The 19,453-nt window shown below is 37.1% G+C and overlaps 1 protein-coding gene across 3 annotated transcripts; it reads left to right on the forward strand.

Moving 5' to 3' along the window:
- Positions 1-248: 248 nt before the first annotated feature.
- RNPC3 (RNA binding region (RNP1, RRM) containing 3) lies at positions 249-17,696 on the forward strand. 3 transcript variants are annotated; one of them, XM_075760073.1, is made up of 16 exons: positions 249-334; positions 389-531; positions 2,514-2,561; positions 3,962-4,080; positions 5,228-5,305; positions 6,063-6,174; positions 6,657-6,725; positions 8,172-8,320; positions 9,276-9,401; positions 10,154-10,287; positions 11,138-11,299; positions 11,491-11,585; positions 11,665-11,723; positions 12,196-12,328; positions 13,298-13,370; positions 16,530-17,696. In XM_075760073.1, exons 1-15 carry the CDS (start codon positions 256-258, stop codon positions 13,355-13,357), a joined length of 1,566 nt encoding a protein of 521 aa, XP_075616188.1. In that variant the 5' UTR covers positions 249-255; the 3' UTR covers positions 13,358-13,370; positions 16,530-17,696. The 3 variants fall into 3 exon arrangements, with proteins under 3 accessions (XP_075616188.1, XP_075616186.1, XP_075616187.1); XM_075760071.1 differs by having other exon boundaries at positions 256-531; XM_075760072.1 differs by having other exon boundaries at positions 256-531; positions 17,474-17,696.
- The last annotated feature ends 1,757 nt before the right edge of the window (positions 17,697-19,453 follow it).

The following is a 19,453-nucleotide window of genomic DNA, read 5'->3' on the forward strand; positions in this document are numbered from 1 at the left end:
GCACACGGGCCAGAGCAGGTAGGCAGAGCAGCTTACCGAGGCGCCCCTTTCCGCCCCAGCTGCCAGCAGATGCCCAGCACGGCGCCAGCGCCGGCCTGAGGCGGCACCTCCCGAACGCGCCTGCAGCACGCGCGTCCCGCCCTTGACGCTAGCTACAACCCTTCCCCGTGCCCTGCCAGTCTCGCGAGACTTGAGCCCCAAGCCCCGCCTCCGCTCTCGCGCGATTTGTCCTGTTGCTTCCGGGTGCGTGCGGCGATGGCGGCGCTGGGCTGTGAGGAGGCGCGGGCGGTCGGTGTGGGGCTGGGAGCCGGCCCGCCTCATCCCGGCGTCCCGCCTCATCCCGGCGTCCCGCCTCATCCCGGCGTCCCGCCTCATCCCGGCGTCCCGCCTCATCCCGGCGTGGCGCGGCGGCGGGGCCGGACGCTGCTGGTGCGGCACCTGCCCGCCGAGCTGACGGCGGCGGAGAAGGAAGATCTGCTGAAGCACTTCGGGGCGGTGTCTGTGCGCGTCCTGTCCGACCACGGGCGGCTGGTGAGGGCTGGGGCCTTGGGCGGCCTCGGGCGGCGGGAGCGGGAGGAAAGACCTGCCGCCGCCCTGGGCCGTTGGCTGCGCCTCAGGGAGCGTGTGAGCGTGTTTGCCGGGTCAGGGTTCTTCCTTCTGCCCGCTCGGAGTGGAGAGGACTGCGGCGCGATGGCCCTGCGTGCCGGGAGAGTGCCGCCGGGCCAAGGCGGGGCGGTCGGGAGAGCGTCTGTCGCGGGGTCCCGTGTCCCTGCCGGCTGCAAGTGCTGTTCCCTCGGCTGCAGCTTTGGCCTTGCTTGTTGTTAGGAATAAGGCTGTGGAAAAGCAGTGCGGGTCTGTTGGTAGGTGTAGGGATGCAGTTTCACAGGTCTGTCTCTTAAAATCATTATTTATTTTTTTTTCTTTCTCCAAATTACAAAAAACATAGGAATATCTGTCAGGTGACAAATGCTGTTTGGAAAGAGCCCTGTATTCCTGCAGAACTGCAGCTAAATGAAGTCTACATCTTGTGTCAGCGTCATGCTTTCTTTTATAGGATGTTAAAAATACTGACTTCATTACAATGATTTTCCTCTTAGTGGCTATTATAACAGTATTAAAGTTTTGGGTTTCTAATACCAGATCATGTAGTGGCAAGATGAAGTAATGAAGTTTGTTAAAACAAATTTAAGAAGAACTGTGTATTCTGTGAGGATTTGATCTAATTTGGAAAGCTTAAGGTTTTTTTAAACTTAAAAAGTAAGGGAAAGTGTTAGTTAAAAACCATCCAAACTTTCAGGGCACAACAATAATTACAACTTTTGTAGCAGGAAAGTATTACTTTTAAGAGTTGCTTTCATGAAAATGTTCTACAGAGAGGTGCTGAAATCAATTTCCTTTTTTGGAAAAGGGATTGAACTTCTTTAAACAAGGCCAAGTGCAAGGTCCTGCACGTGGGTCGGCACAATTCCCAGCACAACTACAGGCTGGGCAAGGAATGGATTGAAAGCAGCCCCAAGGAGAAGGACTTGGGGGTATTGATTGATGAGAAGCTCAACATGAGCCGGCAGCGTGCGCTTGCAGCCCAGAAAGCCAACCGTGTCCTGCGCTGCATCAAAAGAGGTGTGACCAGCAGGTCGAGGGAGGTGATCCTGCCCCTCTACTCCACTCTTGTGAGACCCCACCTGGAGTACTGCATCCAGCTCTGGGGGCCCCAGTACGGGAGAGACATGGAGCTGCTGGAGAGAGTCCAGAGGAGGGCCACGAAGCTGATCAGAGGGCTGGAGCACCTCTCCCATGAGGACAGGCTGAGAGAGTTGGGGTTGTTCAGCCTGGAGAAAAGAAGGCTCCGGAGAAACCTAATTGTGTCTTTCCAGTACCTGAAGGGGGCCTACAGGAAAGATGGAGAGGGACTGTTTATCAGGGAGTGTAGTGACAGGACAAGGGATAAAGGATTTAAGCGGAAGGAGGGTCGATTTAGATTAGATGTTAGGAAGAAATTCTTTACTGTGAGGGTGGTGAGGCACTGGAACAGGTTGCCCAGAGAGGTTGTGGATGCCCCATCCCTGGAAGTGTTTAAGGCCAGGTTGGATGAGGCTTTGGGCAACGTGGTCTAGTGGAGGATGTCCCTGCCCACAGCAGGGGGGTTGGAACTAGATGATCTTTAAGGTCCCTTCCAACCCTAACCATTCTGTGATGCTTTATCAATATGTACTTGCTTGCAGTTTAAGATGGCTTTTGCTCACTAGAAAAAAAAAATACTGTTTTCCTGTATTCCTCAAACTGCTGAGATCCTATCTTAATTTTTGAATGCAGGAGGTGCTTGTCCTAAATTTTTAAGAAAACCGTTTTCTAGTCCTTCACCTTTGCACCCACGTGGGAGGTAGATGACTAGTATCTGGAAGCTTTCAAATATGTAAACTTGAACTTATGAATTAGTTGTGGGTGAATGTCTTATGTGCAATTTCTTACCTTTTTCATTTGAATTCAGTATGACAATTTTTTTTGTTTTCTAGAAACATACTGCTTTTGCTACCTTTCCCAGTGAAAATGCAGCTGTGAAGGTTTGTACTGAGTTTGTTATTGAATGTTTTAGCAAAACACTTTTCTGAATTGCCAGTTGTGCTTTAAAATGTTTTACATGTCATCTAGTAAGCAGTGTCAGGAAAATGCAGACCAATGTAATATTAGCTCTGTGACAGGAGATGATTGAAGGATTTGATAAAATGAACACTTCTGGAGGATCATAAGAAAGGTGCATTGGAAGGGGCTTGTGGAAGTCTTCTGATCCAACCTGTCACTTAGAGCATGACAAACTTATGTGAGTTGAGACTGATCAGGGCATTGTCTAGGCTGTGTGTGTATTTGTATACTAACTATAAACCAAACATAATTTGTCTCCTGCATAATTGCATATTTGCTGCAAAATTCATACATAGTGATGTACACAATTCAAGATAGCCTTGAATGCCCAACTTTGATAAGAAAAAGAAAATTGCAGTGTTAATGGGGGACATGGATACCAAAAAGCTAACACTACTAGTGCTTTTTAAATATGAAACTGGTAAGAAGCCTGTGTCCTGAGTTTCCCTGTTATACCCTGTTTTTGGTTTTTTTTTTTCTGGTATTGCTTTTATGGTGTTTTTTTTTTTTTTTTTTTTTTTTTAGGCCATGCTGTAAAGTACTACTCAAAAAAGTTACAGACTATGTGAGGTGAACAGTGGTGAATTTAGGTTGATGTCAGTTGCTGGCAGCCTATCAGGATCTGGACTTGCAGAATGCTGAAGCTTCTTAGTGTCACTGTTAAGACTCTTGTTTTTAAAATTGTCAGCTAGTGGACTTAAGCATGTTTGTAGTTCATGAGCAAGAGATTAGTTACTTAAAATCACAGGGATTTACTAGGCTATGTAATAAGTATCAAGGCTGCAGTCTTGCTACTGTGTTCAGATGACCTAAGTCTCTCTAATGGTTCTAGTTAAGGAGGGTCAATTTAGATTAGATATTAGAAAGAAATTCTTTACTGTTAGAGTGGTGAGGCACTGGAACAGGTTGCCCAAAGAGGTTGTGGAGGGAGGCCCCATCCCTGGAAGTGTTTAAGACCAGGTTGGATGAGGCTTTGGGCAACGTGGTCTAGTGGAGGATGTCCCTGCCCACAGCAGGGGGGTTGGAACTAGATGATCTTTAAGGTCCCTTCCAACCCAAACCATTCTATGGTTCTAGTTGTGCAACCTCCTCTCTTCCCTTCCTGCTGGCAGGAAAGGGGCTGGTTGCTAAAAGCAGTGCTGTGAAGGCAGGAACAGTGCAGAACTACCTGCGTCTGTAGTGGCACAGACTTAGCTTAAAGCAGTTGGGACTGCATCCTATGTCTAGTTTGCCAACCAAAGAAAAAACAGTTATGCTTTGAAATAATTCTGATGTTTTTCCTCTTCCCTTTCTTTCTTTTTTCCATTATAATTATTTGAAGGCTTTGTCAAGACTGCATCAGCTGAAACTTTTAGGTCACACCTTAGTTGTTGAATTTGCAAAGGAGCAAGATAGTGTGCAGGTACTTAGCCAGCCTTCTGTCTCAGAGAATTGTAAAAGGTATGTGCATCATAATTTAGTTTCTATGTTTGTGGTCAAGAAAAGGAAATTCTGTATTCATGATGCTTTCGTAATACTGTTAAGTCAAAGGATAAATTGTTAGTTTAGAAGTGTTAACAGGCAGGTTCAGATCTACAGATAAGTGACTGCATTCCTCCTATTATGTTTCATTCAGTATTATCACGTAATAATTCCCATCCTTATTCCTGTAGTTATTAATATCTTTAATCAGCAGATGGCCCTGTTTGTTTTCATTTACAGAGCAATGCTCCAGTCAGTGGCAGTTGACCTCTGAGTTGCACAGGTTCCCTATGTTTAAAAAACTCTTCTACTTTTTTTTGTGTGTGTCAGAATTATAATTTTCTTTTGCTGTTAAATAGTGCGTGCAATGTTTCTAATCTAATCAAGAGTCAGGCAGAACTGACACCTGCTAGCATAACTGTATAAGACTATACTATTATAGCCACTGGCTTCTAGGCTGGAGCTGATTTGCATATATCTATGCAAATTGACGCAGAACAAAACTGTCAGTCTCTATTCAAATAGTTAAAGAATATGTAATATTTTAAAAATAGATGAAAATGTCAATGAATCCTAATACTAGTGTGACCAAGAACTGTGGTAGTTTGGATTTCAATTGTCTGTCAAGTACTTTAAAAAAAAAAAAGTTGCATAGTTAGGCTTTCACTTTTACCTGTGTAATATGTAACTAAGTGATAGAACCTATGTGATAGTGCTTAATTAAGATCAACTCTGGAAGTTTTAAGTTATTTATTCCACTCTCTGAATATGAACAAATCAGTAATTTAATACCTTTGATTTTACACAGTCTCTGAACAGAGAGCAACAAGAAATAATTTTAGTTCTTTTCCTGTGAGTAGATTTAAGTCATAAGTGTTTAAATATAGGGAGGCTTACTTAAATATGCACAAATATTTATTTATGTAGGCCTTAGAAGTCTGGCTACTGTAAGTATCCACATGTATTAATTCTTAAGAATTAATAATGGCTGTAGTAATGCCATTGATAGAAGATGTTAAAAACATTATACTAATCTATTTCTTACCTTTTTAAATATGAGATTAAACATATTTCATACATTATGTAAATTTTGCCCTGTTTTAGTTAATGCTAAATTACTTTTCAGTTCAGAAGAACCAGTGAAAGAAGAGAAGAAAGAACCAAACTGTGTTACAATAGAGAATGGAATTGCACCCAGCCATGGGTTAGTGGGTTTTTTTGTTTTAATTATTTTATTCTGTTACATTTTATTTTTAAAATAAGAGTTATGCACTGTTGAACTAGAGAGAATGTGGTATGCTGCATTTTCTCGTGTTTTATAGTATGCTACTGTTCTACATGCATAGCTGTAGGAATTGTCATAAAGGTGAAATTTTAATTCTTCAAGTTTAGAACCCTCACAGTCGACTAGCAACTGGTGCTTTCAGCTGTGAAGCTCTGGATTGCATAATAGCCTTCTAGCGTGATGCATTGCTTTCTCAGGAAGAGTTTGAAAACTGGGTAGTTTGTCCCAGTGTTAACAGCAGAATACTGTTGACATTTGTTTTTCTGGATATTTCTTGTTCTTTTATCCTGCCATTTACATTTTTGCATACATGAAGAGTAAATTTATTTTTGGGCTAATAAATCCAGTGCTTTGAGCATTGAGTTTAAGTTGCTTGTACAGCATCCTATGCTGTGCTTTTGGTTTTGGACATGTTGATTGTTTCTGTGTGCTTTAGGCTTTCCGTGTGTGTTGGTACTTTCATTGTGCCAAAGCCTATAAGTCTGTCATGCGTTATGGGACTGTTCCCTGACTTTAAAGACAAAATGTAAGTGGTCCAAAACTATTCTAGAGGAAATAATAATTCAGTGATACTTCAGATGTAATGAATAGTTAGACCTCTATTAATCATTAATTGTTATCAGTCATTATGTGGTGATGGTGCTAAGATTCCTTGTTTTTAAATTTTTTTCCTCAGCCTCACCTTTCCCATCAATTCTTGCCTCAAATATTTGTATCCACCACCTTCAAGTACAATTCTAGCAAATATAGCAAATGCCTTGGCAAGCGTGCCCAAATTTTATGTCCAGGTAAGTAAAAAACAGCAAAAAACCCAAAATATAAAAATAAAAGCATCTCCTTTTTTAATTATCCACAGAAATATTTTTTTGTCGCAGTAAATATAAAGTTAGTTTTCCTATGATAGTGTTAACCAATGTTAATTTTTTACTATGTTGAGATAATAAGATTTCGTTGACCAGAAGTAACTGTTGCTTCATTGACACTGAAGACTTAACTGGATATGCTTTTCCTAATTAGATGTGACTTGAGTGCTTGGAGTTTCATTCAGAGAAGATGCTTTACTTTTTTTGATTAGCCTTTTTAGACTGTTACTCATATTTACCATTAGTGTTGGATCTCAAGTGCAGGCTTTCACATTGTTTAATAATCAATGTAGTTGTGTCTACATTAATACTATGCTGATTCACACCTGCCAGAAGTTATCGGCTATGATAACTAGCAAGGAACTATATTTATTTAAAGGAAATCTACTTGTCTTGAATCATTTCAGGTGCTTCATCTTATGAATAAAATGAATCTTCCTCCACCTTTTGGACCAATTACTGCTCGCCCTCCCATGGTAACTTTTTTAATATATGTTTTAAGTACTGTAAAATAGATTCACAATTTTAAATGTTAGCAACATGGTAGGAGATCTAATTTCAAACTTCTAGAAGTTGGAGAAATCTCTAGAGGATAGGAAATACTGCTACATTTTATTGGGTAAGACGTGCGTGTTAGTCTTCTAAAGAAATCTTTATCTATAGTTAGAACAAAGAATATACATGTATGACAGTAGCACTGGAATATTTCAAACTGACTATTAAAAAAAGGGAGGTTATAGCATCATGTTACAGATACAGGAAATAAAGAATATGATTAGCCTGTTGCCTTACAAAGATGTGTTAAGTTCTTTGATCCATGTGTTTCGTTGGAGTTCTGATTAGATTCAGATTGTTAATGAGATTATACAGCACTTCTGGATTTAACTTGAAAGAGGCGGTGTTGAGGGAAACTGGCAGAGGTTTATGGGGAGCTGTTTCTGAAGACAAATAGAAATACTGGGTCTGTGGTCTCAGTTCTCTGTTGCTGTGATAGAGTAGTTTGACTGACTGCCAGTGGAAGATAGAGTGAGGACTTGCATTACTAGTGATAGCTACAGTATTTTAATATAGTGAAGTTGTGCTCCGCTACGCTTTGTGTTTGCCTTAACAGAACACTTCTCATAACAGAAGAGCTAGCTGGTGAAGAAAACTATGAAATAAATCTATCAAATAAATGAATTCACACTGATTTTCTGGCAATAATTTTATTCGTTGCCTGGTATTGAGTCAGGTTAAGCACCATGAATTTAATGGTCATGCAAAAAGAGTAGTAAGGTGAGAAACCATTCCTTGAAATTCCTGGAGCAGTTTCTAAAGGCCACAGTATTTCTAATGCCAGAAGACATCAGGGCCTTATAGAAGTGATGGTACATAAAAGTAGCTGTTAAGTGTAGTAAGATTGCTGAAAGTGGGGCTGGAGATATTCTGTACATAGGGAATTCCTTATATAAGGTTTTTGCAGTCTCAATTAAAAATCTAATTCATTTCATGAAATCCTCACTCCTGAAAGAAATACAACTTTGATAGGTGATGGAAGATCCAGTGTAGAAATGGAGATGGTGTGGGAGCTTAGGCCTCCTCCTATATGGTTTGACCACATTCCCCTCAGGAAAGTCCTTAAAGCTGAGTGCAAAGTAAAAACCCAGGGCCGTGGCTGCAATTTTTTTAACTCCTCAAATTAAAAGAATGAAAACATTCACTGTTATACTTCAGAAAGCAGCAATTTTTTTCTTGTGGAAGGTTTTCATTAGTAACATAGTTTAGCAAAATAGCATATAGATCCCTATAAACACACTTTAAAAAAACCCTTCTTGTCACTTCTAATTAATTGTTTTGACTGTTTTTATTATGTAAGGAAAACAAGATAGTCATTTTTTTCTTAAAATGTTTATTTACTTTTTTAACTTTTTCCCCATAATTAGTATGAAGAGTATTTACCAGTGCCTGCGCCACCTCCCCCAGTCCCACCTCTGCCTCCTGAAGAGCCTCCTTTGCCTGAAGAGGAAGAAGAGCAACTATCTAGTGGAGATGAATCAGAATATGAAAGTGATAATGAAGAGGAGAAGGAGAGGTAAGCATTTTACAGTCATTCGTAAGTTTTTGGCCTCTTTTAAAATGACATTTTTACTTTTATAGCTTCTGGTTCAGCAAATGGTGATATCAATTAACATTGGCAGCATATAGATAATCTTTCCAGATGCTTCAGGAAGCTCCAGGGTCACTTAAACGGGACAGTGCTGTTTTGAATCACAGTAAGAGAAGGAAAATGACCAAATGGTATATGAATTATCGTTTGTTTCCATGTCCAAAAACCCAACAAAACAAAAGCTCAGAATGAAGAGAGAGTGCAGATACAAGGAAGCAATAATTAGTTTTTCTGGATTCTTCATTTTTTCCACATTTTTACTGAGTAAACTACTCAGCCTGAATCATACGTGCGCTCTGACTTCCAAAATGTTCTTTGTACATCAGCGTGTGTTGCTCGGAGTAATAATAATGGGAGGTTGTGCATGCTGAGAATTCTCTTGCAGTTTTGGTATTGAATTGCATCATAGCTGTTTTTTCAATCTTTAAAGTAATACTAAATGAAGAAGCAATTTTCTTAATTTGCTATTTAAACTGAAAAGTAAACCAGAAAGTCCCTATGCTATATTCAGAAAAATACATGCATTTAGAAAAAGGCACTCCTGTTGAGTAGATATAATATTATAGATAAAGGTTCAGTTTTGGGTTTCTTGGCATTTCTGCAGCTTCAGTGTCTTAATTAGGTGCATGTTTGGGGGAGGAAGGGGCATCATTGAACTCACTACAATTTTGATTGATCACTTAGCAGCTTGATATACAGAAAGCACTTATGTGTTATAGTTTATTAATGTAGTTTTGGTCATAAAGTAGCTAGATTTATAACCATATTCTGAAAAGTTGTATTTCAAGGGCTTAAAGGAAGGGGGAAGGGCTCTCAAAATCAGTATTTTCAAATAAACTGTAAGCCACTTTGGTTCTTCTTTAAATTTTCTTTAAAATAGAATGACCAAGTTGATGGAATTAGCAACCCTTCAGCCTAAAAGACCAATAAACATAAAGAGGCGTGGTGTTAGAAAAAAGCAAAGAATTAAAGACTTACTGAATGTTCCTGTGTGTACTCCCCACAGGTTTGTATTATTTCTGTGGTTTTTGCACTTTTTCAGAAGATTATTCCTTTTACTAAATGTTCTCTGTATCATGTTTGCTTTAGTGTTACTGTTTTTAAAACAAGCATTCTTCACCGATATGTGAATTTTGGAAACAACAGTTTCATGTCTCAGCCCCAACAGAAGCAATCTGGATTTATTGTTTGGGATCTTCTTTTTTTTAATTAAAAATTTTTGTTTTAAGAAGTGTGATACTGGAAGAATAAAAACTGATTTGGTTTTAAATAATTTTGGTTTCTGAAACTGCGGTAGTATGGTGCGGTAGTATGGTGCAGTAGTATGGCACAATAGACACCAGTCTAGTATTTCTGTGTAGTGATGATCAATTGTGAATGCATTTTTACTAATAGCTGCCTTCTTCCTCCAAGTGATCTGATGTATTTTTTTGAAAATTTGGTGTATTTTATACACTATGCAAGAGAGCAGCAAAGCCAGTTATTTTTTGTATTTAAGTTACCAATAAAGTTTTTCGTAAGTGCCTGTCTGTACTGTAACGTGGTATGTAATTCTTGGGTTTGCTCTTGCTGCCAGCCATACCTACTGCATTTGCAGTGTTTGAATCAATTTGAACTATATTGGGTAAAACTTATGAAATTGAGAACTTATGTATTTGTGGTAAACAGCAGCATAAAATCTATCTGGAAGAAATCTTGTATTTGACTATGCATTCATCGGTATCTGACTCTTAATTAACATGTTGTTGTTTTAAACAGTAATTTGCACCCTACACTATCACCTTCAGATGTCTTTGAGCAGCCACAGCATGTAGGTCATAAAAAAATTGAGTTCCATATTACTACTGACATCCCAGCTGTTTTTCAGATAAACTCGGAAAAAGAAAAAAATGGTAAGAGAGTTTGTACTGCAACTGTACTTAATATTAAATTCTTGTGGTTTCAGTGTGTAGAAGACTGCTAAAATTCAGGCCAGGGATTTCTTTTCTTATTGGAGCTTTCATAACTAGTGTACATCAAGGTTTGTTTAAGAACACCAACTTGTACCTTGTCTGCATTTGCTGTTTTTCCCATGTTAAAGCACAAAGTTCTGTGCTTTGGTATAGTAAATGATTTAGAGGATTTTAAAGGTCTCTTTCTCTCCTGTGTGATCTGCGTGATCATGGTAAATTGCACTCTCTTTTTAAATGTTAAGGTGTTTTTCGCAAATATGTTAAAATGCGTTCTCAGTATTATACAGTATAATTGAATATATCAGGCTAATTTCAGATTTTCCTTTTCCAGCTCTTAGAGAGCAGCATTCAAGTGATTGCCAACTCCTTCTCTGTGATGCACTGATTGTCTGCTATAAAAATGCTGGGCGATAATAGCAATGAGGCGTGATGGTTTCTTATAGGGTTATGGTCAGTCTGTGTTTCTTGGTACTTTACTGTAATATACAGTTTCTTTGAATGAAAATTAAATAAACCATTGAAATGGATACAGGCTTGAGCAGAGAGGCTAGTTTTACGTTAACTGGCACGCGCCATGGCTTTTATTTGTAGTACAGTTGATTTTATAGGACCATATAGGGCAGGTGTTTTTCAAACCAGGGATTTAGACACATTTATTTAAGGATGTGTTGACATTTCTTTACAAAGTCTACTATATTAAAATGTTACTGGAAGGTGTATACTTTTTGCTTGCTGTTGATCCTTTTGTGGATAAACTACAAATCACTTATGTAATGTGTCGAAATTGCAGACCTTTATGCAACCACAGAAGAAATCAATAATACAGGCTTTGGAAGGATTTTCCCAGCTCCTAGCTCAAATGATAAAATGGAAACTGAAGAGGAGGAGGATGAAATACCATCAGAATTTATTTCTAGAAAGGATCTAGAAAAAAACAGACTTTCTAGAGAAGGTATAACTGAGAATAAATTATCTAATATTAGCTCTTTGATTTGTTGCAACAAATAGTTTAAATAAGTATTTCCTTTATTATATTTCCTTTATAAATTGAGCATATATTAAATTTAATTATTTTATACTGAGAAAAAAATACAAAGTAATTAAATGACCTAAAACATTGTCTGTTTTTCTGTCGTCTTCAAGAAATGGAAAAATTTTCTGTTTTCAAAAACTATGAGCCAGGTGATCCAAACTGCAGGATATATGTGAAGAATTTAGCTAAACAAGTCCAAGAAAAGGTAGGTAAACAAGCAAATTAAATATTTATCAAAAGGGCTTTTTATCAGCTTTCCTCTTATACCTACCCTTTAATTTCAGGATCTCAAGTTCATTTTTGGAAGATATGTTGACTTTCAGTCAGAAGTGGAACGAAATATGTAAGTTAACTTGGTACTTGGTTAAAATTAAACCTTTTGTGTTAACTGCTGTAATACTGGTGAAAATCTCATCTGAAAATCTTCATTTATCCCAAGTACAGAAGTAGAATTATTTTTTTTTTTATCAGTGATGAAGACCCCACTATCTTACCCTTATTTTTGTAACCAAATTTACTGTTTATTGGCTGAGTGACATAGAATGAACAGCATAGAGAACTGTGTGTATCTGGTCACTTTGCATATGTCATATTTACTACAGTAGCACACCGATTTGCCATTTTGAAGTCTAATGTCACTTTTTACTGAATGGTTGCCCCAGCAAAGTGGTCTCCAGTGACGTAATACTGGCTTGCAGAGTCTGCTCCCATTTCTGCTATTTCTCCAACTTGAAGCATGAGAATTATATTTGTACTGTGAAATATGAAGGTGTGGTTAGACATGAGTAATTCCCAATTCTGAATTTTGCCTCTAGGTTTGATATACGTTTGATGAAAGAAGGCCGTATGAAGGGACAGGCTTTCATTGGACTTCCTAATGAAAAAGCAGCTGCTAAAGCTTTAAAAGAAGCAAATGGATATGTCTTATTTGAAAAACCCATGGTGGTTGTATCTTTTTCTTCAAACATTTACATTATATTCTTTATAATCTATCTGTTTGTCATTCTCAAGTTTTGCTGTCATAGTGTTCCACTTATTTTCTCTTTCCATAGATTTCTAATACCTTAATAAAACTAGGCAGCATAGCATAGTGTAGTATTACTAACATGATAACTGAAAAATATAGAGGCACCTCTTCTGAAATAGGAAGGTAAATGTGCTTTATTTAAGACGATAAAATTGACTTCTCTGATCTTAGCTCTTTGATCCTGCAAACACAATACAAAAGCTTGTATGACTGTTGTATTTAAATTAAGTAGACTTTTTGATGTGGGTAAGTCTGTGTTTGCAGAACTAAGAAAAAGAATTGTTCCTGTCAGGGTCAGTGGTCTTGATTTCAACTGCTGCTCTGGCTAGAACTGTCATTACTTTTTGGGCCTGTGGAACATGTTGGGTTTTCAACAGTTTTCGATTGCATTGCCCTGGTTTTTGTCTGTATATTTTAAATCTCTTCCTGTCCTTTCTTACTTTTCACTAAAATGTTTCATAGTTCATTTCCTTTTCTTTGTGCTCTTATTCACCCTAACCTCTGTTCCTTTTAGCTTTTTTTCCTCCCAAATACCTACTGAGACATCAAAGTTATGGAATAAACACGCTGGGATGGAGGATGGTAAATATCAAGCATTTATCCTGCTGTAGTTATTCTATTTGCACCTAACTCATTCCCGGTTAGTCATCCTTACTTATTTAGTATTGTAAACTCTTGAACAGGCTCTCTTAATATTTCATACTGCAGATCAGTGAGGTCCTAATCTTTGATTAATAGATACTATTGTAATATTTAATACTGTAGTAGAATTGATGCACAGATAAAGGCCACTTCTTAAACGATCTTTTGCTGAGATAAATAATACTTGTTTTGCTTCTTGATTGACTTCTGTTTATCATTGACACTTGTAGTCCTTAACAGAATCTCAGCAATTTGCTCGTTCAGCTAGACCAAAACAGGATGCCAATGAAGGGAAAAGAAAAAAGTAGAACACTGCATAAGGTATGGATTTTCTGCCTGAAAATAAAAATAAAGAAATAGGCAGGAGTTTTTTTTTTCCTTCATTTGTTTTGTTGGGGTTTTTTGTCTTTATCTTTTTAATGGCTGCTTTAGAAATAGTGATGGTGGAGGAGAAATGTTCCATACAATTTTCTTCTTTTTTCTCTCTCTCTCTCTTTTCTCTTTCTCTCTCTCTCTCTCTTTTCTCTTTCTCTCTCTCTCTCTCTTTTCTCTTTCTCTCTCTCTCTCTCTTTTCTCTTTCTCTCTCTCTCTCTCTTTTCTCTCTCTCTCTCTCTCTTTTCTCTTTCTCTCTCTCTCTCTCTTTTCTCTTTCTCTCTCTCTCTCTCTTTTCTCTTTCTCTCTCTCTCTCTCTTTTCTCTTTCTCTCTCTCTCTCTCTTTTCTCTTTCTCTCTCTCTCTTTTCTTATGTGCACTTGTATCAGAAAACCAGAATGCAAGGTATATAGTTGGTGTAAGTTTAAAATGTTACTTCTTACTCTGTTTAGAAACTTGGGGACTGCCATTTCCCTAATCCTGACATCCTAGGGTAGTTGTCAGTTTCTCTAATCCTTAATCTGAAAACCTGGGGAGAGTAATTGTCTGGAATCTGACCACTTACCTTTTAGTAATCTTCTGGGGTTTTGGCTTTGAAAATCCTCACTTCTTTCCTTCTGTCCCCACAATTGTAAAGTGATCCTGGAGAACTGTTTCCAGCAATAAACTCACTTCTGCTAGCTCTGTAAAGGACCTTTGTCTTTGCTAACCTCAGAAAATGAGATCTTGGTACTGTTGCAGGATCCTTTAAACTTGCCTGATTTAAGGAAGGGTGTTGTGTCAGAAAGTGCTATTTAATATAGCATTGATCAAGGCTTCCTTTGTTGTGGAATGCATAGGTCCTGATTTTTGACATTATTGTCTAAACTTGATGGGAAAGTAACTTTTAGCAGAAAGTAATCACTGTTTAACTTTATTTCCTATAACTTAGCTTTACTTCACTACTGTCTAAGTATTTGCTTTATATGGGAGTAACTCAGGCAAATCAGCTCTAATTTAACTGTGAGGGTTTTCATGGCCTGAAAACATTTGAATAGTTAACTGCCTCAAATTAGAATGTGAAGTAAGTGGTGCAAGTATTAGAAGCACTTATTTCTCAATATGAACCTTTGATAGATCAGCTAGCTCAAATTTAAAGGGCATTTAACCTAATTACAGATACCAGTTGGGCATCACTCTGGTTATGCCTCCACACAAGACCAAACAAACTCAAAGCTTAGACTGAATGCTTCTAAAACATTCTACTTATTCCATGATGTGTTTTTAATCAGGATGTTTCGATCATTGTTACTTTGGGAAAAAACCCTGAACTTTGAAATAAAGGATGTGAACGACTGTTTTTGATTTTTAAAAATTGGTTGGAGACTCAGCAGTATGGTTATTGTGAGGGTAGTATTTCTGTTTAAAAGTTACTTTAATTGTAGGTGTCTTGTTCTGTCAGTTGTCGAAGGATTTTTTTTGTCAGATTATATTAGAGCTTGTTTCCCTCATTTCTGAGATGCTCTTTGGTCTTACTGGTTGCTGTTTTGAGTTATTGATTTGTGGTTTGCAAAAATCTGTGTTTTATTTTATCAAAGATCACTTTTTTTCTCTATTGGTCATGGAAAAGAGACAAAGGAGTCTTGGCTTAAGTATTCTATTAGGATCAGTGATTTATGGGAATATTTCAGTCTTGTTTCTTACTCCTTCCTTTTTAGAAAAAAAAACAACAACCAAACCTTGTATTTATATTATTTTATCCAGTGTCTAATAAAAAAATTACTAAGGTTTCTTTAAACGCAAAAAAAGAAACTTGAAGTATTTTAGCTATTGGAAAGCCTTATAAATGAAGTCTGAACACTTTTATTCTTTTAGGAATTCCGTATCTTTCCAACTAATTTTGTACATTAAATCTACTTCTTACTTCACTAAGCATGCTAAATAATAGTTGAATTACATAAAGAAAATCACGAGGTGCTTATTTGGCTATTAATCATGTTGATGGTCAACTTGGAAGCTTTTTTTAGAGTGAGCAAACACATACTTCTGCAAGATTTATTTGTGCACCTGAAAGTCTACATGAGTTATTTTGGTGTCATTGGTTTAATGTATCATGGGCAGAAGTTCTGCCTTACTTTGTATGTAAAGATCACAGGATGTGCCATAGACTAATAGAGATTTCTAGGGATCCATGAGGTTTAATTAAAAATATTTATTTCACTTCTCAACTAATGATGAAACTGATCCCTATTTCTGCATGACTATGTTTTCCTGTTCCTGCTGGAATATTCTGATGGGTGCTGACTTATGGTGCAAAATTCCATGATACAAATCTGAGTCTGTAAGGAAGAACAGTGTCAGAAGCTCATTTGAAACATAAATATGCATGTAAACAAGTTTATGCGAACATTTGAGAGACTTCAAATTTGATCTGTATCTTGTGTCTCAATGTTGTTTGGTTTTTTAACAACTAAATTGACATAAGTTAAACTTTTTATTATTTTTAAACAGGAAGAAGCTGTGTTAAATTCATGAATGTTATTGCAAATATTTTTATTATTTTTTAGTATTTTCTCTACAGAGGTTTTATCCTTCATAGAGAAAATAATACATGTCATTTATAAAAATACTATGTAACTCCTTGCTGGCTGAAATGTCTGTTTCTTGATGGACTGGCAAAAATTTCAGTTAGTATTTGGGGTGACTATTTTTTCTGTAGCTAAAACACAGCTTTTTGGGAGAAAGGTTATGTAGAAGAAACTGATGTTGAGAGGTCTCCAGCTTCTTCATAGGGAAGAAGTGACTTGAAAACCTGCATTGAATGGAAACATGATTGGGTTTTGGACCTGATGGAAAAAGTGAGTCTGTAAAATGGCAAAGCCTTGAAGGAGAATTAATGAGATGGAAAAATCTGGTGTTGTCCTAGTACTTTAAGTTATCAAAAAAATGTATTTACTTTTGAATATGGAGTTTAGTGTTGCTGGACTCATCAGCCTTCATTAAATCTCATAAGGGGTCAGAACTGTATTTTTTCAGAGGCATATTTGCTTATGATAGGTAGCATAAAGTTATGTGTATGCAATACTGAGAATCAAGTAAAATTAAACCACATTCTGCTGTTCTTCTTTAGAAACATTCCTGCGTAAATACTGCAGTAATACTGTCATGCAGAGTGTATCCTTTCTTGTTGTATCCTTTTTTGTGCAATGTTTCCCATAGCGCTCAACTACATCTAAGTTTTTGTATAGAGTAGGTGTGGGGAGGAGTTTACATGTTTTAGAGATTGAACTAATCTGGTAACTTTAAAAGCAAAGGGCACTTTTTCAGGGGAAAAAAAAAAAAAAAAATCAATGTGTTGTCTGTGATGTGTGAATAGACACAATGAAGGTTCCTAGTCTTGAAAGGTGGCCTCCACCTTCCTCAAAGGTCATATAATTTGCTAATTAGTAGTCCAATTCCTTAGCTTGCATGAGCTAGAAGTATTCCATTGATGTGCGTGGAGCTGTGCTGAGCTCACACTGAGGATTTTGTCTTGTTTTTCTTTAAATAAATATAATGCTGCGTTGGTTAAAATATGTTGCAGAGCAATTCTTAATAATATTATAGGGTTGACCAGTATTTTAGATCATTTGATCATTACTGTTGTCCTGGTATATGAGAAACAGTCTGTAGTTGACTTAGTTTGTACATGCCTTACTTTTCTTTTTTTACGTAGAGAAGAAAATATAACAATATCTCACAATGAAGTATTTGGAATTGAACTATTGATCAACCTATTAATCACTACTACCTTTTTGTTGTGTTTTGGCTTTTTGGGGGGTTTTTTAGATTGTTGTCTGCACTGAGGTAGTGTTGTTGCCAGTGACATATTTTTCTTGTGGGTTTCATACTACATTATTGTTTAACTTACCATGATATAAAATTAATACAGCTTGTATCTACTAAGTCAGATTTTTTCAGACATTCAGCACTTTTCTAAATACTAAGCATCTTTCCACTTAGTTGTCAAAAGAAAGCATAACACTACTATTTTCTAATTGTTCTTACTTTTAACATGCCTTTGTGATGTTCCAGGTCCCTTTTGTGTTCCATCTCTTTCAAGTATTATCAAGCTGGGGGAAGAAGCAGTGTAATCATCAGGACTCTTGAACTGTGCGTAGTAGCATTTCTAAAGTATTTAAGGCAGAGTATAAATTTTCTCATCTTAAAGATTCCAGATATCTTTAAACTGTCACGAGACTTACATGTATGTTAGTTTGCTTGTGAAATCTCTAATAAATTATTTCGTTTCTCTTCATTTTGACTTTTGTTGTGGTGTTTGGGAGTGGGAAGGAGGAGGAAGACTTGTTTTCTAAAAAAGTGAACAATCCAATTGTAACCGTGCAGCATGTTCTAGATGATCCAGACTATATATGGACCTCCTTGAGTGTGATGTTTAGCTGTTAGTGTTTCAGGGTAAAATGGTAAGAATCTAAGGATAATCTCATTTTAGTGTAAATATCTTTCTTGTCTTGGAGACTAAGCAGGAGGAACAGTCCACTGGTATGAATTTGTAATGTGAAATCAGGCACTTTTTTCCTTGGGTAATTAACTTTCATTGTTCATCCACATCTTGAAAAGTATCACTAGTGAGTCTGATGTCATTAAAACAAGAGTAGCAGTTAAAACAGTGTTAAACCAGTGTAGGTGTGGTCCTTGCCCTGTTGAACTGTGTTTCATTAAATCAATGCTGTGGAGGTCACATAGTAAGATTTGTTACATACGAGGAAGATCAGCGTAACTTTCTAAAACCACATCAGAAACATTGCAGTGACATTTACTTGGCAAGAGAGTCCAAGGGATTGAAGGTGAAATTTATTCCATAGATATTAATTCATAATTGATGGTGTGGTAACCAGCTGGTGTAAAGACTTTTGTTGTCATTCCAGCTGCAAACAGCCTAAATCACTAGTATTGATGCTGGACCAAAATAAGTGTATCTTTACTGGTTTTTTCCATATGAGCTGGCTTAGCAGATTACTTTAAAATGTTTTTACTGGAATTCTTCTTAGCTCATTTGCTGCGTTCCCATGTGGACTGTGTAGTTGTTCATTAATTTATTTTATCTGTATTTGGAGTAGTAGGCCAGGAAAAATACACTGAGAGAGGAATTTTTGTGAGAACTTCTGAAGGGTTTATGCGCTTAAAGAAAAAAGTGGCTTAAAAAATTTGAGTGTACTGTGGCCGTTCCATTATGAATAAAGCTAAACTGTGTTTTTGGTGCAGTTATATTATTAAGGAATAAATAAAACATACTCCCCACTGTCCTATACTGACAATCTATCAAGGAAACTTCTGCACTCCACTTGAGAGAACTTTTTTTTAAAGTCAGAAGGCAAAACTTTCATTCCCTTTAATCAGCTGTGGTTTTGTATATCCATTTCTGCTGGTTGGGTTTTGTTTTGTGGTTTTGTTTTGTTCTTTTTCTTTCTTTCCCTTGGAATGTTTGTTCTGTTTGATCTGATGTTTCAGGTCAAATGACCTCTATCTTTTTAAAAAGTCATTAGGGCTAGCGGTCAATACAGGCTTACTTCACAATTTTTCTTCATTAGCTAATGACATATAGCCAGCAACATCTCTTATTTAATTAAACTTTTGAATATACTCATATCACTGTAATTTTCAAAGTGAGGCTGACTCAGATACTCTAACGATCCTGAATTTTACTATAGTGCTCTTGTATAAATTGACTCCTTGATATAGAAAGATCTTGTGATAGCAGAAGCTAAATTGGATTTATTTTCTATATATAAATGTGAATTGTGTGCCTGTCAGAATTTTCTTTGAAAGCCAAATTCAGGAGGTCATTCTAATAGGCTTTTAATTCTGAAGAGATGGATTTTTAAAAAGTGTGCATACTTTTCCAGTGTTCTCAGTGTGAGTTTGATGTATAAGGCTGATGTTCAGTTCCAGTCCTTTGAGTATTTTTTCCTCAAAAACTTTGAATTTTAGGGACTTGACTATATGGTAGTGAAAAGAAATTTTGGGTTTGAGAAGGTAAAAATAATAATGTCA

Source organism: Balearica regulorum, chromosome 8 (assembly GCF_011004875.1).
Source record: "Balearica regulorum gibbericeps isolate bBalReg1 chromosome 8, bBalReg1.pri, whole genome shotgun sequence".
NCBI classification, from domain to species: Eukaryota; Metazoa; Chordata; class Aves; order Gruiformes; family Gruidae; genus Balearica; species Balearica regulorum.